The 26827-nt window shown below is 41.5% G+C and overlaps 1 protein-coding gene across 1 annotated transcript; it reads right to left on the bottom strand.

Annotated features, from left to right (window-relative positions):
- Positions 1-301: 301 nt before the first annotated feature.
- On the bottom strand, positions 302-26827 carry SPATA31H1 (SPATA31 subfamily H member 1; the record flags this gene model as incomplete). Its single annotated transcript, XM_082672735.1, is given in 10 exon segments — positions 302-555; positions 558-687; positions 689-813; positions 816-1074; positions 9612-13123; positions 13373-17929; positions 19079-20910; positions 21309-21404; positions 22264-22358; positions 26684-26827. Coding segments are annotated over 10 exon segments (11004 nt in total).

Below are 26827 nucleotides of genomic sequence, written 5' to 3'. Positions count from 1 at the left end.
CTCAGGTAGAAACTCTTTTATTGCTGAGGGCGCAGAAAGTGGAAGCCAGTGGCTGAGCAGGAAAGAAGCCAGGAAAAGGCAGCTTGGTGGAGACTTGAGTGAGGCAATGAATAACTGGGGCGGGTCTCTTCCCATCTTCTAGCGTCAGGCCTCCAAACTTGCCCTCCCTTGGGGATTTTTGGTGTGGTCTTTAGGAAACATGTTTGAGTTACTCCTGAAATCTTTACCTAAACTATATCTGGGCTTCTCGCTAGGTGAGCTGTGCTTGAGTCTCTCCTTGAGGGGACTTTGGTGGCTCCTCTCAGAGGGACTGTGTCCACTCTTCAGAATGACTGTGTCTGCCCCTTTCAGAGGGCCTGTACGGTCTTCTCTCAGAAGCACTGTGACCTCTCCTCTCAGAGGGACCGCGACGGATTTTCTCAAAGAGTCTGTGACATCTCTCAAAGGGACTGTGGCATCTCCTCTCAGAGGGACTGCGACATCTCTCAGAGGCCCTGTGGTGGCTCCTCTCAGAGGGACTATATTGGCTACTTCCAGAAGAATTCCATGGGGTTATTCCCTACAGAAGCTGTGGTGGTTTCGTTCCTTGTGTGTGGGTTTTTCTTTAAGGTGACTGTGTGAGGTTCTGTTCATAGGGGAACCATGTAAGAGTCTCCCTCCAGCATGAACTCTGGTTCCTGGTTTGGAGTTCTTGGCTAGAGACTTCATTTCTGTTAAAGTTTTTCTTAGCTCTGCTATTACTCTCATTTTGAACAGGACCCAAAGGCTGGCTGCTTGAGGTGTTTTTGAGAGTGGTACTTCTTTGGGAAACTATGGGCTTGGCAGTTGTATAGGTCTGGGTTGGAAAGAGCTATTTCCTGTTGGTTGTTGCGCTGATCTGAATTGGTCTGTTTCTCCCCACAATGTGCTCTCCTCCTTAATGGTTGGGTCTGTTGGCCTTAGCTTGAGAGTTGGCATCGTCTGTCTTTTGGTATCTCTTGATAAGCAATAGTCTCTGGCTTTTTGTTTTGGAAGGTAGTTTTTGCTTGACCAGAAATGGTCTGGCCTTGTCCTGTCCTCAGGCTTCTGCCAAACCTGTAGTGGGATAACTGAGGACATGGAAAGGAGACGTGACCCATGAGCCCCCCCCCACCCAGCAAACTGGGGGCTGGCGAATAAGCCAGAACTGCAAACAGTCCTGATTGCTTTGAGGCCCCCCCCCCCCGGCAAACCGGGGGCATGCGAATAAGCCAGAGTTTGAACAGTTCTGAATGCTTCGAGCGCCCCCCCCCCCCGGCAAACCGGGGGCCTGCAAAAGAAGCATTGAGTGCTTTGGGCCCTGATCCATGAGATGTCCTCAGTATAATCAGAGTGGTGGGAACGCAAGGAAATGTCCTTGTGCGACTTCAGTAAAATCAAAATAATGGTGGGAACTTTGTGCTGTTCCTGCGCTCAAGGACGAAGCACGGCAGGTGCTCACGAAAGCCAATTATTGCTTGTATAATTAATAAAAACATAGGTTGCTGCTTTGGCACTTCTGAAATGTTAAGAAAACAAGTCTTAAAGTGTAAATCTAGATAATGCTTTAATAAAAGTTACCACAGCAAGACAGACTGCGCTGTTTTGCCTGAGCGAGCGGCAGCCCTCTACTGCTGTGCTTTGGCACAATTCATCTCGTGTGATGAGCTTACTTTCGGCCCTGTCCTAAGAAACTACAACATTTGGCGCCCGAACAGGGACCTGAAGGTAAGTAATCGCGTGATCGCGGGACCGAAGGGGAAATTGGTCTGCTCAGAGTAAGAGAAACCTTCGGCAACAGTAGAGTAACTGTAATGGGGAATTCCCATTCAGTAGAATTTCAATATAGTAAACTCCTGAAACAGTTATTATGGAGTTGAGGAGTAAAAGTGAAACAGGAATCTTTTGATGAATTGTTTGCGCTGGTACGTAAACATTGTTACTGGTTTCAACCTACTGGTCATAACCAGTTAAAAGTTTGGAAACAGGTTATGCGAGCCTTAAGAAGAGCTCATCAGCATGGAGACCCTGTATCTGTCCGTGTTTGGTCTCTTTGTAAATTAATTTCCCTTGCCCTGGAACTATTACAATCTGAAATGGAAAGTGACAATGGGGCGCGTCCTCAGCGTCCGAATTCTGCTCCCGATCATTCTGCTGCTTTTCGTACTTTGTTTCGTGAGTCTCCTATAGAGGACCTTCCTCCGCCCCCTCCTCCCCTTGTGTCTGAGATACGAGAGGATTTTTCGGATTCCAGTGATGAAGGGGCTTTTTCTGATGGTAATAAAGATCGGGAGCAGGTTAGCAAACAAAATGAAATGCCACTTTCTCAACAGAATGAGATTTCTGATATACTTTCAAAGTTTAAAAATTTGATGACTAAACTGGAAGAAAATAAATACTACTACTCCTTCATATCAGGAGCCATGTCCTACTATTCCTTCGGCTCCTCCTTTAGAATTAGCAGCTTATCCTGTTGGAGACTCTCGTCAGTTTCTCTTTCCTCTAAAACCTGAATCTAATAGAATATTGTTGGAAGAAGAGGTGAATAAACAAGAAAAGCAATATTCTGAATCCTTTTTTGCTTTCCCTATTGTTAGACAAGTTATGCCTGCTAATGATCAATTTCCGAATGGATATGTAAATGTTGATTATAACCATCATGATATAAAAATTTTAAAAATGTTAAAAGAAGCCATTAATGCGTATGGGATGCATTCTAATTATGTTCAAGGACTTTTGTCTGGGTATGCTACTGAAAACATGTTAATTCCTCATGATTGGGAAGCGGTTGCCAAAACTGTTCTTGAACCTGGACAATATATGCAGTTTAAAACTTGGAGAGAGGAAGCTGAAACCATGGCAAGGACTAATGCGGCCCGCAATCCGCCAGGGCCACTTTTAGATGAATTAACAGGAGCAGGTGCATTTAGTAATCTACAAGCTCAAGCTCAATTTGATGATTTACGAATCATTCAAATACGTATGTGTTGTTTACGAGCATGGTTACGAGTGGAACCCCCTGGAAAAACAGCACAATCTTTTACTAAGTTAACGCAAGGGCCTGGTGAGCCTTACACTGGTTTCTTGTCTAGACTGCGTGCAGCCATTCAAAGAGCTGTAGCACAAATAGACGTGCAAGATTTATTATTACAATCTTTGGCTTTTGAGAATGCAAATTCTGAACGCCAGAAGGCATTGCGGCCGTTACGGGCTGTAAACGCTCCACATGAGGAGTATATAAAAGCTTGCCATGATATTGGATCTCCTACTTATCAGGCCAATTTACTTGCAGCTGCCATGAATGAAGGGTTGAAAGATAATTGTATTAAATGTTACAATTGTGGAAAGTATGGACATGTGATGCGAGATTGTCGAAAAGGGCAAGGCCAGATATCAAAACAGATTAAGAATGAGCAGCTACCTGGTATGTGTCGTCGGTGTGGTAAAGGACGACACTGGGCTAATAAATGCCGTTCAAAAAGGGATAAGTTAGGAAATCTTTTGCCTCCACGAGATGATGTCTCGGGAAACGGGAAGCTAGGCCCAACCCGGGGCCGCAACAGCAATACGGGAAAAGTGACAGTAAACTCTCAACAGTATCCAGTAAGCAATGCCAGCTTTTATCAGACATTACAGGACAGTCTCAACCTCGGCTCTTAGTTACTGATCTCATGCATGCTACCAGCGGCAGTGCTGCCGTTGACTTAATTGCTCCTCGAGATTGTATCCTTACGCCAGCAGGAGGAGTACACAAATTAGCTACAGGAGTTTATGGCCCTATACCTGCAGGAACTATGGGACTATTATTAGGACGAAGTAGTTTGACTCTGCAGGGTGTAACAATTCATACTGGAGTTATTGATGAGGATTATATTGGAGAAATTTCTATTATGATTTCTGTTTCAAAATCTATAGAATTTAATAAGGGACAAAGAATTGCTCAATTGTTATTGTTACCATATGTAAAACAAGCAGCCGCCCCCGTAAAGCGTACGGGGAGGGGCGAGGGGTTCGGCAGCACGGGAAAAAATGTTTTTTGGCAATCCTTTCTCAATGACCAACGTCCTCAATTAACGATTACTTTTAACAATAATGTGAAATTTACGGGCCTTGTTGATACGGGAGCTGTTGTGTCTATAATAAAACAGTCTGAATGGCCTTCATATTGGCCTTTGGAAAAGGTGGGAGTTACTTTTACAGGAATAGGAACATTGCATATGATTTGGCGCAGTAAGGAATTATTGGGGTGTAAAGGCCCGGAAGGACAAAAAGCTGTGTTGCAACCATATGCGGCCAATATTGGAATTAATTTATGGGGAAGAGATATACTACAACAATGGGGAACCTCTATCTCCATACCAACAATTTCCCCTGAAGCAATGCAAATGATGTCAAATAAGGAATGTGATTATTCGCAATTAAATGCTACTGAACCCAATATGTAACTAAAACGGGGCAAGATTATACTGGGCTTGGATATCCAAATTTAGTGTTGGGGCCACTGCTCGAATATTTGCATTACCATTAAAATGGTTGAAAGATGCCCCTATATGGACAGAGCAGTGGCCCTTAACTCAAGAAAAATTACAAGCATTACACCAATTAATACAAGAACAATTAATAGCAGGGCATATTGAAGTATCCACTAGCCCTTGGAATTCACCTGTTTTTGTAATTAAGAAAAAATCAGGTAAATGGAGAATGTTGACAGATTTACAAAAAATTAATGAGATTATTCAACCTATGGGGGCATTGCAACCTGGAATTCCATCTGCTGCAATGCTCCCTCGCAATTGGGAACTTATAATTATAGATTTAAAAGACTGTTTTTTTACTATACCATTACAATCTCAAGATTGTGAAAGATTTGCATTTACTGTACCAGCCTTAAATCAAGAACATCCAGCTCAGAGATTTCAATGGAAAGTTCTCCCTCAGGGGATGTTAAATAGTCCAACTATGTGCCAATTTTTTGTTAATCAGCCTCTGGAGGAATTACGTCACATGTATCCTGAGGCACGTATTCTTCATTATATGGATGACATTTTATTTGCTCATCCTCATCAGCAAACATTACAGCAGATGTTACAACAAGCAGAGTTAAAATTTAAAGAATGGGGTTTACAGATAGCTCCTGAAAAAATTCAAAAATGTGCTCCCTGGCAATATCTTGGACAAACTGTAACCAATACTCAGATTATTCCTCAGAAAGTACAAATTAGACGAGATTCTCTTGTAACATTAAATGATTTTCAAAAATTATTAGGAGATATTAATTGGTTACGTCCTAGTTTAGGAATTCCTACTTATAAGTTACAAAATTTATTTCACACCTTGGAGGGCGATCCAGCATTGAATAGTTACCGTGAACTTTCTCCCCAGGCTGAACAAGAACTTAAATGGATAGAAAAACATATACATGATGCACAATTGGATCGAATTGAATCTCTCGATCATTTACGACTTATTGTATTTCATACTCCTCATTCTCCTACTGGTTTACTACAACAACAAGATAATCTTATAGAATGGATATTTTTAGCTCATAAAGCTCAAAAGAAATTGCAATCTTATGTACAAAAAATAGCTGATATTATTATTAAAGGTAGGTTACGATTAAGGCAACTATGTGGTCAGGACCCACATGAACTTATAGTCCCTTTTTCAAACAAAGAAATACAAACTCTTTTTCAACTAGAGGATAACTGGCAAATTGCCTGTGCTCATTATATAGGTAAAATACATAATCATTATTCTTCTGATAAACGTTTACAGTTTTTGAAAAAGACTAATTGGATTTTGAAAAAAATAGTTCAATCAGATCCTGTTATAGGACCAACTTTTTTTACTGATGCCAGTAAAACGGGAAGAGCAGGATATACTAACAGTCATGATCAAAAGGTGTTACAATCTCCATATGTTTCAGTTCAAAAAGCAGAACTATTTGCTGTAATACTATTGTTACAAGATTATCCAATTGCTCTTAATATAATTACAGACTCTCAGTATGTGGAATTTACAGTTAAAAATATTGAAACTGCTTTTATCCCAGATAATGGATCAGAACTGCATTCTTTATTTTTGCAAATACAACATACAATTAGACTACGTACTGCACCACTTTATATTACTCATATTCGTGCTCATACTCATTTACCCAGTCCATTGGTAGATGGAAATGATTTTATTGATACTTTAGTGGGTACTGTACAATTAGCTACAGCAGAACATCATAGATATCATACTAATGCCAGAGGATTGAAAAATAAATTTAATCTTACATGGAAACAAGCAAAAACTATTCTCCGTACATGCCCGCAATGTGATGCTATTAATCAACCTTGTTTGAATATTGGAGTTAACCCTAAAGGCTTATCTGCTAATACTATCTGGCAAATGGATGTAACTCAATATCCTGGTTTTGGGAAGTTAAAATATATTCATCATTCTGTAGATACCTACTCTCATTTCTCATGGGCAACTCCATTATCTTCTGAAAAAGCTGATGCTGTAATAACTCATTTATTAGAAGCTTTTGCTGTTATGGGAATTCCCGACAGCATAAAAACTGATAATGCTTCTGCATATCATTCTCAAAAATGTCAGACTTTTTTTGCCACACATAATATACAGCATGTTACAGGTATCCCAGGAAACAGTACGGGACAAGCGGTTATTGAACGACAAAACCGCACTTTGAAGGACATGTTTATAAAACAAAAAGGGGGAGATGAGGTACAAAGTCCTAGGAAAAGAATACATATTGCTTTATTTACTCTTAATTTTTTGAATCATGGAGAAGATGATCTTAGTGCAGCTGACAGACATTGGACAAAAACGAGTACACAAGAACTTAGACAGCCTGTTTTTATATTAAATGAAAATACTAACACTTGGGAACCTGGTGAGGTTCTTCGTTGGGGCCGAGGATATGCTTTTGTTTCTGCAGGAGCTGAATCCTATTGGGTGCCGGCTAAGAAGATAAAGCTTCGGGCTGGCAACTAAGCGTAGCCTTGATGTGATGGGAATGACGAAGGGATGTGCGGAGATGGATTTGAGCAAGAGAGCATTCCGTATGCCATTGGATCAAACAAAGAGGGCGTCTCCATTGACCTGGGGGCAAGTGAAAAAGTTTGCAGGCACTGCTGAAAATCTTGTCATTTCACAGGGTAAACCCCTCACTAGCACCAATCTTTTTGTAGCTATGTTGGCAATGTTGTCTGCACAGGTAATAAGCATATCAGCCAATGAGATAAATTGTACTAACCATACTTATTGGACTTATATTCCTAACCCTCCTCTTAATATGGGGGTTACCTGGTGGGATGCCCCAATTCTTGTATATGTAAATGAGTCTGGATGGTTGCCTGGTCCTTTTGATGATAGAGGCCCTTTGAAGCCAGAAGAAGAAGGAAGGATAATAGAAAATAACACTGTGGGTGTTAATGGACCTCCTATTTGTATGGGAAAGGGAGATCATTGCCTTAAAATGAATTATCAGGCATCGTTAAGTGTTATCAAAAATGAAAGCAGATATCATGGGTTATATCTTTTGAGTGCTTATAGTTTTAAAAGTTTTAATTCCACACTTAATGAAAATGTTTCTGCACCTTATTTGCCTCCATGCCAGGTGCCTCTTGTGGATCGATTATCGGATTGGGTCCATTGGACTCGATGCCGAGGAGAAATGGCTCGGGTTCTTGTTAATACTTCTTGGGGAAGCGTCATTGATTGGAGCCCTTTTGGCTCCGCCCGAGGAAAAAAGGGTTTGAAGGATTTATACTGGCATAAAGAAGATAACACTATTTATAGCGATACTATTAATGATACCATAGTATGGCATGCTGGAGGGTTTTCTCCTCCTGGTCCTCACTTAAATGGCTATCCTATCCAAAAGGACTTGTGGAAGCTTATGGCAGCTCTGAGAAAGATTAATGCCTGGGTAGGACATATGGTTAATAAATCTGAAAATCATAGTTTGATTTTTCATAAAGATGTTACTCGGTATACTCGTAGTTGTGTGAAATTACCTTATATATTGTTAAAGGGACCAGCTGTATGGAATGAGACTCAAGGTATTATAATGTTTAAAAATTGCTCTCTGTATACCTGTATTAACTCTAGTATATCTTTTAACATATCTACTGAAAGTTTGTATATCTTACAAGCTCGGACAGGTCTTTGGCTTCCTGTCAATCTTGGAAGGGAATGGCAAGAATCTCTTCCTATGGCTGTTTTGCAATATTTAGTTGATGTGTTAAAAAGAAGTAAAAGATTTGTAGGAATGTTGATTGCAGCTGTCATGGGTATTATAGCCATAACAGCTACTGCTGCAGTTGCTGGAGTTGCTTTACAACAATCTATTCAGACCATTGACTGTATAACTGGCATAAAAATTCTGGAATGCTTTGGTCCTATCAACGACAAATTGATTCGGAAATATATTCGGAAATAGCGAACTTACAACAACCTGTGGTTATGTTGGGGAACCAACTTGTAAATTTACAAAGACAAATGAAGCTACGTTGTGACTGGAATCAAAGTGCCTTTTGTGTCACTTCAGTTCCATATAATCAGTCTGCATTCCCTGGGACAACAATAAAAAAGCATTTATTACATCACAAAAATTTGATAGAAGAAATTGTAAATTTACAAGGGAAAATTCAACAAACTTTCCAGAAGAAATTACAACGACTTAATTCGCAAGAAGTATGGACTGGAATTATTCAAGGACTTAATAATCTAAATCCCATGTCTAAATTACATGCTTTGGTTCTACTGCAGGATTGTTAATGCTCATTATAATAATAATCATATGTTTAGCTGTAGTTCGACGAGTTAAAGCTACCCGCCATGCAACATCGCAACAAGCTGCTGTGTTTTCCTTGATGCTGCACAAGCTGCAAAATAATTCATGTAGTTTAGTACTGAGAGTAATGCTGCCGTGTTCTCCTTGATGCTACAAAAATTGTAAAACAAAAAGGGGGAAATGTAGTGGGATAACGGAGGACATGGAAAGGAGATGTGACCCATGAGCCCCCCCCCCCCAGCAAACTGGGGGCTGGCGAATAAGCCAGAACTGCAAACAGTCCTGATTGCTTTGAGGCCCCCCACCCCCACCCCGGCAAACCGGGGGCATGCAAATAAGCCAGAGTTGTGAACAGTTCTAAATGCTTTGCGCGCCCCCCCCCGGCAAACCGGGGGCCTGCAAAAGAAGCATTGAGTGCTTTGGGCCCTGATCCATGAGATGTCCTCAGTATAATCAGAGTGGTGGGAACGCAAGGAAATGTCCTTGTGCGACTTCAGTATAATCAAAATAATGGTGGGAACTTTGTGCTGTTCCTGCGCTCAAGGACGAAGCACGGCAGGTGCTCACGAAAGCCAATTATTGCTTGTATAATTAATAAAAACATAGGTTGCTGCTTTGGCACTTCTGAAATGTTAAGAAAACAAGTCTTAAGGTGTAAATCTAGATAATACTTTAATGAAAGTTACCACAGCAGGACAGACGGCGCTCTTTTGCCTGAGCGAGCGGCAGCCCTCTACTGCTGTGCTTTGGCACAATTCATCTCGTGTGATGAGCTTACTTTCGGCCCTGTCCTAAGAAACTAAACACAAACCAAAGCCATGTGTGCTGTTTGGAATGCCTGCTTTAGGCCCCGAAAAAGGAGTTGAATGAATTGTGGTGGGGAAGATTTCTTAGGTTGTCTTTTTGAAGAGGCGGTAGTTGTCTGAGACACTCCACTCCTCTTCCTTCTTAACTGGCTTGGTAATTCCTTAGAGAACCTCTGTATTATGGCTGTACTATTTGTGTAGAACTTTGTGTTTTGTGTTCTGACGTCCCTGGGGATTCTTTTCATTGGATGTTTTGAATCATGGGTCCTTTTTGTTCTCACTTTAGCCCACTTTTCATCCTGATTGCTTCCAGAGTCACTCTCTGATAAACAGTGAACTTCAGTGAATCCATAGTGTCCAGCCTCTCTAATTTCTGTCTTTTCTACTAGGCCAGGGCTGCCGCCTTGCCTTCGCCTGATGTGGACTTGTATAGGAGCAGGACACTGGGAAGACCCAGACAGGAAATCTATTGTAGAAGTAGGACTCTTGGAAGCTTGAGTATAGCCTTTAGCTTTCCTTAGTGATGTTGATCTAAGGCTCCTTGGTGTGATGCGTCTACCTCTTCTATGAAACTCTGGGACTTGGGGTCTTTTCCTAGTTTGCAACCTAAAGCCAAGACGCAACCTGATCTCTCCACGGCCTTCAGGAGTGCTTACAAGGTGAAGCTGTGGATAGATAAGAAGATAAGTTCCAAAAGTGGCCTGTAATTTATGACAGCAATTAAATCCTGAACATCGGCCACACTGTAGGCAGATAGGGTATTTTAGAACCAGACCTGAAGCTAAAGGTGGACGTACGTTGGGGGGTATTTGACTCCTTAACAGTTTTGCTGCTATTTTTAGCTGCAGATCTTGTAGAAGCTGGAACTGTTCGGAGAAGTCAGACTTGGCCTGGGGAAGATAACTTGGCTTGAGGGAGTGTTGGGACTCAAAAATCCTTGTCTGTGAATCACTCTGTGAGTTCTTACTCTCTTCCACTGGAACAGAATCTCTCCTAGCAAAAAATACGTTGAAGGAAGACTCTGACTTTGCTGGGGCAGAAAGCTGACTCCCTGTACATGAAACAGGCATGTGCTGAGTGACTTCCTGGGATATATCACAGGGCTTTGAGTTTGTTTTCTTTATTCTCACTCTAGTGCCAGAGTAGTGCTGTATTATGGAGGACATGGAGACACGTGTCCACATCCTTAAGGCCATTCTTTTCTCATGACCATGGCATGAAGTATGTCTCTGAATGTAGTTTTTGACAACTGAAGGCTGAGAAATAGTACCTTGACCCTTCTCAAGCAGACTCTGGGAAAATGCCATCAATTCAACTGGAACCCCAAATAAATTCTGAATAGATTGACAGGTATCTGCAGTGGCTCTTTCTGTTAAAGATGTTTGAGAATAAAGCTTCCTTTCCATGCTGGTCCCCAAGACATTGCCCAGCGTTAGCATACTGGAGAGGTATTTTCGAGGTAGTCGCTGCCTCCAGGAGCGACTTTCCCAGACATTCTGTCGCCTGCCCAGGACAGGCCAGGTAAGGCCTCTTCGAGCCCCTGATCCTGCCTGGAAGATCCTAGATAGTGATCTCCAGTTTTGTGGTGGATGGTGGGAAAGGCTCCGGAGTGAGCTCCCTGACTCCTCCACCTGTTTCCTCTTAATCCTTTCATTAGATAAGACATCCATTCCTGGGATCTCAGAATTTAACTTAGAAGAATTCATACCTTGAAGTTTTGAAATGGAAGTTAATTCAGAAGTGTTTGTGCCTTGCAAATGTGGCCCGGGGTTGCATCCAGTAGAAATTACACATTGAAGTTTTGGTTCTGAAATAAATGCAGAAGAATTCACACCTTGCAAATTAGGCCCAATGCAGAGCACCTTAGATTTTCTACCTTGAAGCTGTGGACTAGGATTCAACCCAGAGGACTTTATACCTTGCACCTGTGACCCAGTGTTGACTGGCATATAATTTACACACTGAAGCTGTGGCCCTGGATTCTGTTCAGAGCATTTCCCACCTTGTAATTTAGGCTTATGCTTGAATTCCAGAAACTGCTCATCTGGAAGCTTCATTTCTGTGCTCAACTCAGGTTTTACCTCTTGCAACTGTGGTTGAGGATTGAACTCAAAATATTGAATACCGTGAAGCCTTGTTCCCAGACAAAAATCAGAAGAGTTCACATCTTGCAACTGTTGGTCAGGATTGAATTCCAAAGATTTCACATCTTGAAGCTTTGTCCCTTTACATAATTCTGAAGATTTTATATGTTGCGAATGTGTCCCAGGATTGAACACCATGACTTTTACACTTTGAAGTTCTGGCCATGGATTCAACTTATAAGATTTCTCATCTTGCCACTGCTTTCTACCACTGATCTCAGACAATATTCCACTATGAATCTTTGATTCCAAGGCCAACTCAGAGGGTTTTGCAACCTTGAATTCTAGACCAGGGTTGACCTCAGTAGAGTTCATTAGTTGAAGCTTTATATGTTCAGAAGATTTTTTTTTTTTTTTTTTTTGTTCAGAAGATTTTGCACCTTGCAATTTTGCCTCAGGGTTGAATTCCATAGATTTCACACCTTGAAGGTGTGCCTCTGGTGTCAACATAGACAATTTCCTGTCTTGTAACTGTGGAGCTGAGTTAAATCCCAAAGATTTCACATCTTGTACCTTTGTACCAAGAGTCAATTCAAAAGGTTTCATATCTTGCCACACTGGCCTGGTGATGAACTCCACAGATTCTCCACTTTGAAGCTTTGTCTCTGGTGTTAACTCTGAAGATGTCACACCCTGCAGCCATGGAACAACAGATTTCAAATCTTGAAGCCTCCACTGTAGCATCAAATCAGATTTCTCACCCTGTCTCTGTGGTCCAGGGTTGAACTCCACTGATTTCACACCTTGAAGCTTCCTCCTCTGTGTTAAATCAGATTTCCCACCTTGTAACTTCAGTCCACAGTTAAACTCTAAGGATTTTACATCTTGAAGCTTTGTCCCTTGAATCAACTCAGAAAATTTTTTGCTTTGTGTCTGTGGTCCAGAGTTGAACACTGATTTCGCTTTCTGAAGCTTTGTCCCTGGGATCACTTCAGAAGATTTCATACCTTGAAAGTGTGGTCTAGAACTTAACTGCTTAGATTTTACATCTGGAAGCTTTATACCCATGATCAGCTCAGAACATTTCATATCTTGTAAGTGTGGGCCTAAGTCCAACTCTATAGATTTCACACCTGGAAACTTCCTCCCCAGAGTCAAATCAGAAGATTTCTCACCTTGTAACTTTGGACTAGGTTTCAGTTCTACAGACTTCACACCTTGAAGCTTTTCCCTTGGGATAACTCCAGATAATTTCATACCCTGCAAGTTTGGTCCAGACCTGAAATTCATAGATTTTACATCTTGAAGCTTTATACCTGTGATTAATTTGGAAGATTTCATATCTTCCAACTGTGGACCCGACTTGAATTCCACTGATTTCACTTTTTGAAGCTTTGTCCCCAGTATCAACTCAGAAGATTTCACACCTTGCAATGGTGGCCCAGATTTGGACTTCACAGATTCAACATCTTGAAACTTTGAGTCTGAGATTAATTTAGAAGATTTCACTCTTTGCAATTGTGGCTCACAGTTGAACACGAATTTCACATTCTGAAGCTTTGATCCCAGAATCAGCTCAGAAGATTTCAGAACTTGCAACTGAGGACTGGGGCTGAATTCTTTATGTTTTACATCTTGAAGCTTTATCTTTGAGGTCCATCCAGAATATTTCACACCTTGTAACAATGACCCAGGGTTAAAATCTGTAGATTTGACACCTTGAATCTTTTTCCCCACAGTCAATTTAGAAAATGTTGTACCTTGCAGCTGTGAGTCAGAGATTAACTCAGTAAATTTCTTATCTTGGGACTTTGTCTCAAGTGGTGACTTAGAAGATTTTGGGCCTTGCCACTGTGGCCCACTGTTGAAATCCTCAGATTTCATACCTTGAAGCTCTGTCTGAAGAGTCAACTCAGATGACTTCATACTTTTCAAGTGTAGTAGGGAGTTCAACTCTATAGTTTCATCACTTTGTAATTGTGACTCTTGGTTTAATACCCCAGATTTCACCTCAGGAAACTGTGGCTCTTGTGTAAGCAATACAGACTTCACACCTTGAAGCTGTGTTCCTGGGGATGACGGTAATGGTTTCACTTCTTGAAACCATGGTCCTGGGATCAACTTAGGAGATTTTCCATCATGCAAGTGAGGCCTAGATTTGAACATCATGGGTTTTACATCACAGAGCTCTGACTTGGAAGTCAGGTCACATGATTTCTTACTTCTAAACTGTAGACAAGGTTTCAAATTGAGACCTTGAGGCTGAGGTTCTTGGAGTGATGCCAGAGATTGTATACCTTGGAGCTTTGGCCTTGGAGTCAATACCGATGGCTTCTTATCTCTTAATTGTATCAAAGGTTTCAACTCTGCTGGTTTGACACATTGAGATTGCAACCCAAGATTTAGCAGAGATTTCACACCTTGAAACACTAGTGCAGGCATCCACTGAACAGCTCTCATACTTTCAAGCTGTGGCTTTTGGTGTAACTCCACAGTTTTCCTACCTTGAAGCTGTGGCTCTGAGGTTGATGCCAAAAATTTTCCTTCTTGCAGCTGTGGTCCTGGGGATAACTCAGGAGTTTCCACACTCTGCAACTGTGGCCCAAGGTTGAAATTCATATATGTTGCACCTTGAATTTTTGGCCCCAGAGGCAATTCAGATGACTTCACATCTCTTAACTGTATTGAAGATTTCAACTTTACAGATTTGACGCCTTGAGATTGTGACTCAAGATTTGGGGTCAACTTCATAGATTTTACTCCTTGCATTTTTGGCTCTGGAGTGAACTCAAAAAAATTCACATATTGTTGTTGTTGCCCTGAGTTTAACTCTGAAGATTTCACACCTTGAGTTTGAGTTCCTGATGTCAGTTCACAAAATTTGACATCTTCTATCTGTGGCCCTGATGTTATCTCCACAGATTTCTTAACTTCCAGCTGTGGACTTGGGGTTAGCAACGTGGATTTCATACCTCTTGGACATTGTCCTGGAGTTAAGGCCACACAGTTCAGATCTTTCAACTCTGACTCTGAGATTAACAACTCAGTTTTCAAATCATGAAGTTTTGAGCCTGGGGTCATCTTTACCGGTTTCACATCTCGCACCTGTGGCCCAAGGGTCAGCACTGTAGATTTGACATTTCCCAGTTGTGGCTTTGATGTTAACTGCATAGATTTCATACTTCCCAAATGTGGCCCTGGTGTTAACTCCACAGATTTCGTATCTTCCAGCTGTGGCTCTGGCGTTAGCGCCTCAGACTGTAAACCTTGAAGCTTTGAGATTGGGGTCCACTCTACAGGTTTTACATCTTGCAACTGTGGTCTTTGGATCAATTCAGAAGATTTCACAACTTGTAACCATGGTCTTCTGGTCAACTCAGAATAGATTTCACTTGGCAACTGCGGTCTAGGAGTCAACTCCATAGATTTTGCATCTGGTATCTGTGGCTCTGAGACTAATTTATATGAAGTGTCACCTTCAAAGCTTGACATCTGGTCTACTGCCACACATTTTACACCTTGAAACAGTGGCTCTGGTACTAACATCTCAGGCTTAATGCCTTGCTGCTCAGGTCCTGGGGTCAACTTCATAGATTTTACTCCTTGCATCTTTGGCTCTGGAGTGAACTCAAAAAACTTCACATATTGTTGTTGTTGCCCTGAGTTTAACTCTGAAGATTTCACACCTTGAGTTTGAGTTCCTGATGTCAGTTCACAAAATTTGACATCTTGTAGCCGTGGCTCCACCTGTTTCACACCTTGAAGCCCTGGAGACATCTTTGCTGATTTAGAATCTTGAAGCCCTAACTCTAGAGTCGTCTCCACAGAAGTCACACTATGAAACAGTGGTCCTGGGGTTTGCTCCCCAGATTTGACACCTTGAAGCTTTGGCCCTGAAGTCAATTCAGAAAATTTGACATCTTGCTGCCTTGGCCCTAGGTTCAGTTCCTCAGATTTCACATCTTGAAATTGTAGTTTTGAGGTCAGTTTGACAGATTTCAAGCTGTGAAACTGTGATCCTTCAGTAGACAGAACAGATTTCATATTTTCAGCTGGGAGCCCTTGACTTGACTGCAAAGATGACTCTGTTACAAATCCTACAGACTTTATGTCTTGAAGCTGTGTTCCTGGTATAAACTGCACATGTTTGAAACCTTGATGCTTTGGTTCTGGGGTCAAATCAGAAAATCTGATACATTGCAAGCATGGTCCTGAGTTTGGTTCCATAAATTTCATACTTTGAGGTTGTGATTCTGCAGTCAACTGTACAGATACAACACTTTGATGTTTTGGTCCTGGGATAAAATCTGACAATTTTATTTCTTGCACTGGGGAACCTGGGGTCAAATCATCAGATTTCACACCATGATGTGGAGACCCTGAGATTAAATCTATAGGTCTTTCTCCTTGAAGTGGCAGCTCTGGAGATAACTCTGAAAATCTTACACTATGCAGCTGTGGCCCTTGGAGCTGTGCCTCCTTAGTCAATTCCTCTGATATCATGCTTTGTAGCACTGGCTCTTGTATTGGCTTCTCTGATTCTACCACTCTGGTAGTAGTTGACTGTTGAATTAAATTAACATATTTCACATCTTGTAATTTTGGCTCTGGCTCCAACTGCCTAGACTTTACTGCCTGGAGCTGTGGCTCTGGGGTCAACTCCATAACATGTGGTTTTGGTCCTGTAATAAACTGTTTAGATCCTACCACTAATAGGGATGACTCAGAGGTTAACTTCACATATTTCAAATTTTGCAGTAGTGGCTCTGATATCTCACATTGCATCCCTGGTCCTAAAGTCAACTCCAGAGATCCTTTTTCTGAATATGGTAGTACTAGTATTACCTCCTGGATGTTTTCAACTGGAAATGTTGCCAACCCCACAGTTTCTGTGTTTTCATATTCTGACCTTAGGGGTATCCCTGATGACTCTGTAACTTGAAGATGTGGCCTTAGGGGAGTCATTCCTGTAGATTCTCTAACTTGACCTATTGGTTTTTGTGTTAATGCTACTTGGGGCAAAGCCTCAGAAGTCAGCCTCACAGTTTCTGTATCTTGATAGCCTTGACCTAGAGTCATCTCTGAAAATTTTTGAAAATGTGGCCTAGGCACCACCCCAGCAGTTTTCAAGACTAGTTGTGGGATCAGTTTCACAGATTCTTCTTCTTGTGGGAAGATCTCAGCAGCTAACTCTGCAGGCTCTGTGTCTTGATGCCTTGGTCTGGAAGTTAGACCCACAGATTTCAATCCTTGTAAATGTGGTTCCATGGTCACTTTCCTTGATTCAACATGCTGTAACTGTGTCTCAGGAATTAACCTACTAGATTCTTCCAGTGGCACGTGTAAATCCACAAAATTATTATCATGCATTAATGGCCCTAGAGTCAACTCCTCAGGTTTTATACTTTTGGACTGTGGTTCTGAGGTCAATGGAACAGATTTCACATTTTGAAATTGTGGTTCCAAGATCAACTCCTCATAGTTCATAACTTCTGAATATGGTCCTAGATTCAGATGAACAAACTTCATACCTTGGGACTCTGGGGTCAACATCTTTGATTTCATACCTTGCATCTCTGATCCTGGTACCAACTCTAAAGATTCTTGTATTGTGTGCTGTGACACTGGAGTATCTCCCATGGCTTTTACACTTTGGAACATTGGCTCAAGAGTACCTTGGAATGACATTGAGTTCATCTGCATAAATTCTAAAGCTTGGCTCAGTGGCCCTGGAGTATTTCCTAAAGATGATTGTATCAACCCCCTAGATTCTTTTGCATGGTGACAAGTGTCAGAGGTAAACTTTGCTTCTGTTTCTGGATATCCTGGCTCTGAGATCATCCTTAAAGATTCTGAAGCTTGATGCCATGGGGTCAATCCTTTAGGTTCTGTGACTTGATGATTCGGTTTGAGGTTCAATTCTACAGATTTTACTGCTTGAATGTGTGCCCCTGGGATCAGTTCCTCATATTTCATATCTTCTACCTGTGTCTCAGGAATCAACCTCCTACTTTCTACCATTTGAGGAGTTTTCACATCTTCAAGCAATGATACTAGAGCTGTCTCCTCAGATCTTATATCTTGTAACCATGGCTTTGGGGCAAACTCCACAGATTTCATATCTTCTTGTACTGGTCTTAGAGTCAATTCTACAGTATTTATACCTGGAAACTCTGATGGTAGGGCCAAATGAACATATTCCATACCTTGCAACTGTGAACTGGGGACCAAGTCTATAGATTCCCTACTTTGCAACTGTGGTGCTGGGACTAACTCAGCAGATTTTTCATTTTGTTGTTGTGGTCCCAGGGTCAATTGGATAGATTTCACACCATGAAGCTGAGACCCTGGGGCTGACTGCACAGATTTCTCACTTTGCAGCTGTGGTGTGGAGGCCAACTCATCAGGTTTTATACTCTGCAGTTGTAGTTCTGGGGCCAATTCTATAGAGCTCACAGTTGGGATCAGCTGTCCATATTTTACCATTTGTGGAATTGAACCTGTGGTTATGTCTATAGATTTTGCATTTTGCAACTCTGGTCCCAAGATCAGTTTCCCAGATTTCAAATTTTGCAATCCTGGGGATAACTTCATAGAATCCATAACATTAAATTGTGGCATTGGCTTCATCCCCATATACTTCACATCTTGAAGCAGTGATGAATCTTGTAGCATTTCTTGTAGCATTTCTGTAGATTCTGTGACTTGAGGCAGTGGCTTTTGGCTCATTCCCATAGATTCTGTACCTTGACCCAGTGACCTTGGGATTGTCCCTAAAGATTCCATCATTTGATGGTGTGACTGTGTCACCTCTACAGATTTCTCCATTTGTAGCCAGGTGTCAGATGTCAAATCCATAGTTTCTGTGATGTGATGGCTTTGCCTTGGACTCATCTCTGAATACTCCAGAATTTGATGCCTTGGAGTCAACCTTGAAGACTCCATGACTTGATGAGGTGGTCCTGGGGTTAATGATATAGATTCTGTGCTTTGATGATGTGGTTGTGGAGTCATCCCCTCAGAGTCTAGCACTTGAATGCATGACTCAGGAGTTGACTCCAGAGATTCCTTGGCTTGAGATATTAGCCTTGGGGTCAAATCCTGAGTTTCTACAACTTGTGACTGTGGTGCTATGATCATTCCCATGGGTGACCCCAGTGCTGTTGGAGTTACCTTTAGAGAATGTATGGATCGTTGTGATGGCATTGGAATCAATCCTACCAATTCCATGATTTTAAGTGGTAGCTTTGGAGGTAAGCCCACAGATTCTACCACTCCACATGGACCAATAGTAGTAGGAGAGCTAGAAGAAGTCAAACCATCTGATTGAGTTGCCCTTGGGGTCAAATTTGCAATTTGAGACTGTGTGTCTGGAGTCAAACCCCCAGATTCTATAACATGTGACTGGGTTGGTGGAATTATCCCCATGAAATCCATAGCTTGTAATAGTGTCACTGGAGTTACTTCAAGGTAATCCATCACTGGATGCAATGGCCTGGTGATCATTTCAGGTGATTTTGTATTTTGACATATTGGCCTTGGAGTAATCTTCAGTGGTTCTATGACTTGACTTTGTGGCCTTGATGTTACGTCCACCGATTCCATAACTTTATGCTGTGGCCCTGGGGTCATTTCCACAGTTTCCATGACTGCATGTTGTAGCCTTGGACTCATCTTTCCTGGTTGTATGACTTCATGGTCCAACAATGTGGTCCTTTTCACTGACTCCTTGACTTGATATTGCATCCTTGGGGTCATTCCCTTTGACTGTATGATAGGTGGATGTGATTTTTTAATCATCCCCATAGAATCCATGACTTGAAGCAATGCTATAGGAGTTACCTTCACATTGACTATGACTTGATTCTGCTGTCTTGAGGTCATCTTCCTTGATTCCATAACTTGCTGCTGAGATCTTGGTGTTACCTCCACTGATTTAATGACTTGATATGATGCGTTTGGGCTTACACTCACTCTTTCCGTGGCTTCCATTGGTTTCATGACTTCATTTGGTGGCCGTGGTAACAAACCTACAGATTCTATCACTTCTGAATGTGATTCTGGAATTAACCCCATTGAATCCATGACTTGAAGTAATGCCAGTGGAGTAACCTTTATGCTATCTCTGACTTGATATGGTAGCTGTGGGGTCAGCTCCACATTAGTCACTTGGGTCTCATGCTGCTGTATCCTTTTTTCTGGAAGATCTATGACCCTCTGCTCTACACTAAGCTCTAACACACGTTTTGGGTCCTTCTGCAGTAAAGTTGTTTCCTCTTGAGCTATGTCAACTCCTAAACTTTTGGGAGGTGGAGTGCCCATTGATGTCATTAAGGGCCTGGATCCAAGGATTTGGGGGCCATCCCCAGGTTGTGACTGCTTACCTGGGATAAGAGTCTGTGAAATTTTTGTTTCTGTTCTGCTTAATCCAGATTCCGCTCCAACGTTCACGTGGAGCTGAAATGCTGGAAGGTCTGGGGATTCATTATTGATATCCTGCTCAGTGCTTTGATGAATGGGCATAGATAAGTGGATTTGGGGTTTCTGTGGTTCAGGAACTCCTCCTTGTACCTCAGTTAAATAATTCAGCATTGCCCATGATTCCCTCACAGGCAGAGGCACTGTTTGTTCCCGCAAAGTAGAAACCTTCCAAGCCATATGTCCCTCTAACTCCCGCCTAGCCAAAGGAGAGAGCTGGATTGGAGCTGACCCTGACAATAGTGGTCTCTCTTTGAAAATAGCACTTGGCCTATGATCTGTTGTCAAATGACTCTTGCTCCTTCTCTCATCCTTTGTTTTCTCTTCTTGTTTGTAGAGATTTGGGGATTCAAAAAGAGAGTTGATAAAAGTGCTTTGAGGACTTAAGGATGAAAGAGCTGCCAAATTCTGAAAAGGCTTTGATTTCCGGAAAAGCTCTGAGAGCCCAAAGGAAGGCAGGGGTGTGCCTTGGTTCCTGAACACAGGAGGTTGATTTGGGGGTAAAATAGGTAAACTGTGGCTCCGGAGTCGCCAAGTTGTTCCTTCAGAAAAGACAGGAAGGTGAGACAGGCTGGAGCTGTAGGATGATCCAGAGGAGATGCTACTGTCAGAAGAATGTTTTGCCTTCTTACAGTCACAACAGGGTAGAACAGGCCCCTGAGCCACAGAAGCAGAGGAGGTGGAAGAAGAAATCGTATCCTGTGGTTCAGGCAAACCCAATTCCATAAGACTTGATCTAAGAAATAAAGAGAAAAGTTTCTATTTGTTTTGGAAGAGGAAAAGGAAAAGTAGGAAAAGGGAAAGATAATGGCCATTTCAAATGCAAAATAATGTGGACTGAGGGAAAACAAACAAACAAAAAAGGTTGCTTTCCCCAACATCAATTATTTATGGAAAGAATTCCTCCAGCAGGACAAAGGGAGGCATTTGTCCCCATTCCAATCAGAAATGATTCACAGACCAGTTGTTCTTAAACTTTGTTCGAACCCAGAACTTCCCCCACTACCAAAACTAATTAACTAACTAACCATCTTTCTTCTCCCTCTCCTTCTCCCTCCCTCCCTCCTTCACTCTCTTCCTTCCTCCCTCTTAAAAGCTCTACCACCTTCAACCCCAACCAAGAAACTACTTGACCTTGCACTTTCCAGGTGTTGGACGACCTGTTGAAGACTCCTGTCCGTTGACCAGCATACACATTCCTGGGACCAGCCCGTAGGGAGATCTGAAAAGCTGGATGCAACAGAGTATGTCAGTGTAATTGAAGTGATATTAAAGTACTGGTAAGGAAAACAATAAGAGGAGAGACTTAGAAAGGAGACAGCTATCATAGCGAGGGAAGTAAAACAGAGCCCCAGGTATCTTACTCCTAACTTTTATAGAATTTATCAGTAGGGTAGGCTGAAGAGAGAAAGAATAGACACAGTGAAGATCGACTTTACTCACCATGTTAGGTTAGCTTCAACGCAACCCATCCTGAGATTTTCTTCCCACTGTGGATCTGGGAGTAGAGGTAAAGAATCTATTAGCATTATGACTATTGACATCACCTTAGTTCAACCCCTTCATTTTGCAAATAAGGAAACAAAGACAAAGCCATGCCTAAGATCATAAAGCTTATTAGTGGTGGAGCTCAGATTTAACCTAGCTCTCATTTTGTTTGTTTTTTTAAGCTGTAGGATGCTGTCTTCAGCATGTAGTAGATGTAAGCCATTGGAAAGAGCAGGAATAATCATGATAGGGAGATGGAGTGGGGTAAACAGAGGAATACATATCTTTGGAGGAAAAGATATGTATTATCCAGTGTCTATGCTAGAGAAAAAAGGTACCAAAACTTCCCGCATCGAACTCTTGGTAGTTACCCCTTCTTTGTTCTTCAGTCTCACCATGTTTCTTTCCTGATACTTTGAGCTTTGCACAAAAAGAGATTAGGAAAGCATGAGGATAGGAAGCATGGAAAGAATTATGGAGCCATTTACATTTCTTTGGAAGTGGAGATGCTAGAAAGAGTAGGGCTATTTCTTTCATTTACATAGTCGTTTCAACCTTTTTCCTTCCACCTGCTATTAAAGGTTATTGTCTTAAAACAGACCCCATAGTTGATTTGTCGTTAGCTTTGAACTGAAGAATAGGATCTTTCTGACCTGTGAATTTCTGGATCTTTTTCAATTTATGCTGCTTTGAAGTCTAGAAAGGAACAAAAAGAAAAAATAAAATCAGGTAATACTCTAGGTTAGAGACTTTATTGACAGCGCACTTCATCTCATAGACATAAATATTGATACTGTTGGTATCTATAACCACAGCAACAGTTATGTCATTTATTTATTCATGAATCATTTATTGAGTACTTACTTAGTTCTCAGTATTGTGTAGGGTGCTGGAACTGTAGAGATAAATATGATCCCTGTGTTCTAGGAACTTACACTAGTAGGGAAAATAGATGTCTAAACAGATAAATTACAATACCATGTGGTAAATGCTGTAACAGAAATATAAGTGTGGGGCTTCCCTGGTGGCGCAGTGGTTAAGAATCCTCCTGCCAATGCAGGGGACACGGGTTCGATCCATGGTCAAGGAAGATCCCACATGCTGCGGAGCAACTAAGCCCATGCTCCACAACTACTGAGCCCATGAGCCACAACTACTGAAGCCCATGCGCCACAACTACTGAAGCCTGCATGCCTATAGCCCCTGCTCCACAACAAGGGAAGCCACCGCAATGAGAAGCCCACACACCACAACAAAGAGTAGCCCCTGCTAGCCACAACTAGAGAAAGCCTGTGTGCAGCAACGAAGACCCAACGCAGCCATAAATAAATAAATAAATAAAATAAATCTATTAAAAAAAAAAAAAGAAATGTAAGTGTGAAGGAATAAAGAGAACAGTGATTAACTGCCTGGGAGAGAAGGGAAGAATTCCTCAAGAAGTTGCCATTTGTACTGGAGTATGAAGAATCAACAGAAGGTTTTTAGGTGAAGAAAGGGCATTCCAGGCAAGTGGGAACATCACTGAGAAGATTAGAGCATCGTGATTGTTAGGTGCACTTTTGCTAAGTAGTGAGAGATGAAGCTAAAAACATAGGTGGAAGCCAGATTATGCTAGATTATGTGGGATTTTTATTTTATCCTGCAGGTCAGAATTTCCCATCCAGTAGTTAATAAACTCCTGGGGTTTCTGCAAGGGTGTTCCAGGTCATTTTAAAGGCATAAATGACACTTGTTACAATTTCAAATAAAACTTTTTTTATTTCTTCCCTTTATATTAGGACATCAGTCTCTGAAGGTATATTAAAAGAGCCTACACAACAATTAATAGGGAATCATGAACATGCTCATAATGCAGTAGGCCAGTAGTAGAATAACCCTAGCTGCAGTGGTAGTTTTGAACTTTGGACAGTTTTAAATTGATTTTATACTTAGTCATATATTATTTAATTTATGTCCATAATGGACTGTTGATTAAAAACATAAGCAAAAGGAAAACTGATGTTGAAATACAGGTTGATGTATTTACAAATGATCTTTCTATGTATTTATCTCAAAATGATCTCTACATATCATAGACCTAAATAATCTCCCACTAGAAAACACTCGGGAATGCTGAATAAAATACAACAAACATCTTTTAAATGCAGAATGTAGCTCCTTACAAGAAAGTAAGGGAAATCTCCAGGTCAAAAATCAGAAGAAAACTGAAAAACAAGAGTGGAAACTAGTTGAGACTTCAATGCCTTAGGTCATTTGCAGTGTCAGCCACTGAGGGACTTAGGTTAACAGTAAGGTGGGGACACAGATAAGGCCCATGTGAAGTGGCTATTTAAATGAGACCCCAGGAAAAAAAGCCAGGCTTGTCAAATTGCTACACACTTGGTAAAAAGTGGCTAGAAAAAAATCTGCTCACCAGACAAGGAAACTTGAACTCTGGGTGGGAAAAAAAGCCGCCTCTGAAATTTTTAACCAAGAGTCTATCCTCACACTGGTTTGAAATTCTAATTTATATTCCTTGTGTAGTCAGGAACCCTCAAAATGAAAATAAATGTGGTCCTGGGCTGATAATGCCCCTAGGGCAAAAGGCAAAAGTAAATATAAATCTTGAAAATTGAAGTAGGAAAGAGAAGAAAAATAGTTTGAATAACTATATTAATAAATGTGAAATGCCTAATGCAATGGTTAAATTCTTAGAAAAAATATAAAATATAAAAATTGGGCAAAAAGAAATAGATCATTTGAGTAGACCAATAAGCATGAAAGCAATTGAAATGATAATCAAAGACATTATCCATCAGAGGTAATGAAAGAATTCACCAAGGTTTCTGAATACCAGAAAATCTTATAAATGTCAATAGCATTTCTCTACTGAAGCAAAAAAACTAGAAAAATATAATTTTAAATATGAAAGATATTTTCCACAATAGCAATAAAAATGATAAAGTATCAAGGTATTAACCAAAAAGAGAGAAGACCATCATGTAGAAGACTATAGAACGCTATTAAAGGACATAGAGCTGCTTGGCGAATTTGTCCACATACATTTTCCGCCCCCTGCTACACTCACAACTTCTGTCAGGTGTTTCTTATGTTGCTTAAAATGCCATCTCTTCAATCATTCAGGGTTAAAACTGAGAAGTCATCCTTTCATTTCACAAACACCTGTGGAACACTTACTATATCCCAGGCAGTATACCAGGCATAGGGGATACAAAGATGAATATAGTCCTCATAGGAAAATGATGATAATGTTTATAATTAACTCTTTATATTTGAGGCCCAATCAGGAAAAAAAAAGACTCAATCCCTTTACTCTCTTTCTGCCTCACTTCCTATAGCCGAACTTTCACCTCAGGACCCTCCTCCTCTCTCACAGTCCCGAGGGCAGAGATTTTTGTCCCTTCCATTTACTGCTGCATCCATAGTGCCCAGAGGAGTGCCTTGTACATGGTGGTGGCAGTGGGTGATAAACACCGGGGGAATGAATCAATGTCCTCTTTTCCAACTTACTGCTCTGATTCTTTCACTTCCTTCCCCCTCCTTCCCACTAAGTCTTTTTACGTGGGCTTCTCACTGTTGTGGCCTCTCCCGTTGCGGAGCACAGGCTCCAGACGCGCAGGCTCAGCGGCCATGGCTCACGGGCCCAGCCGCTCCGCGGCATGTGCGATTTTCCCGAACCGGGGCACGAACCCGTGTCCCCTGCATCGGCAGGCAGACTCTCAACCACTGCACCACCAGGGAAGCCCTCCTATTAATTCTTTAAAGTAGACTCCTATTAGATTAGCTACACCAGAGAACCACCACATGCACTCACTGGAGTTATTTAAAGCCTCACATTCAAAGCATGGTGCTTGGGACTTCCCTGGCGGTACAATGGTTAGGACTTGGTGCTTTCACTGTCATGGCCCCAGGTTCAATCCCTGGCTGGGGAACCAAGATCCCGCAACCCACATGACGCAGTCAAAAAAAAAAAAAAAAAAAGTCGAAATAAGGTATGGTGCTCAGTTCAATAGCAATAGGATCACCTGGGAGCTCATTAGAATTGCAAAATCTCAATCCCTTCCTGAATTAGAATCAGAATTCTACTGATTCAGAATCTGCTACTGAATCAGAATCTGTTTTTTAATTAGACTCCCAAGTGGTGTGTTTGAGAAAAAAAAAGTTGAGAGTTTAAACTTTTTAAAGTTTAAATTCTGTGCTCTAAAGCACAGATCTAAGCACATTTTCACCTGGCTTTAAAATCTTTGATGCCTTTCAATTGCAGACAGAATAATATTTATACAAAGTATTCAGTCTGGTGTTTGAAGCCCTCTACAATGGGACCTCTAACCACTTTGTGACATTTTCTCTCACTTTTCCCCAACCGGTTCCCTACACTTGTACACTCCATTCCTGATAGGTGTCTTCACCTCTCCTTGAACACATCCAACGCTCTTCTGCTTCCCATGCTTTCCCCCGGTCAATTCCTTCTCTCTAGAAAATCTTCCACTACTCTCCTCCACCCATCCTATCCACCTTCAAAATCCTACACTTCCTCTGAAGCACAGCTCAAACCTAAGCTCCCTGCAAAGGCATTTTATAGATCCTAGAATACTCTTTACCTCCCATCTCTTCAGCAATATTTACACCTCTATTAACTCATCCCTTTCTCTTTCCTTGGGATATATATGTATATGTCTTGGGTTTTATATATATATATATATATGTGTGTGTATATATATATATATATGTATATATGTCTGACTTTCTCCCCCACTATACCTCGAAAAGGTGGAGGTGGTGTTTTATTCTTCAATGTCTAGTATGCTGCCATATATAATAGGTGCTCAAAGTTTGTTGAAATGTATTGAAGGGAAAAGGACTGAGAGTGACTTGCAGGATGACATCCATAGGCACTACCTCAACTCCCCTCTTCCCACCATCAATTCCTCCCACTGCCCAAGATTAGGAGTTTCTATGTCTCCAGGGACAGGGGCAGGGACAGGGAGCAGTGAGTTTCAAGAGAGTGTTGCATCACATACCTCTGAGTGCGTCTTGGCTGCCACCTGTTTCCTACTGTGTTTCCCAGAAAACCTCACCCAAAGCCTCCAGACAAGGAAACCAAATAATAGTAGAAGGCTGACATATTGTGGCAGTGGGATGGTTAGCCTCCAAACCAGAGCCAT

This window comes from Grampus griseus (assembly GCF_964374135.1).
Source record: "Grampus griseus genome assembly, chromosome: 15".
NCBI lineage: Eukaryota > Metazoa > Chordata > Mammalia > Artiodactyla > Delphinidae > Grampus > Grampus griseus.
This window is presented reverse-complemented; position numbering and strand designations above follow the sequence as displayed.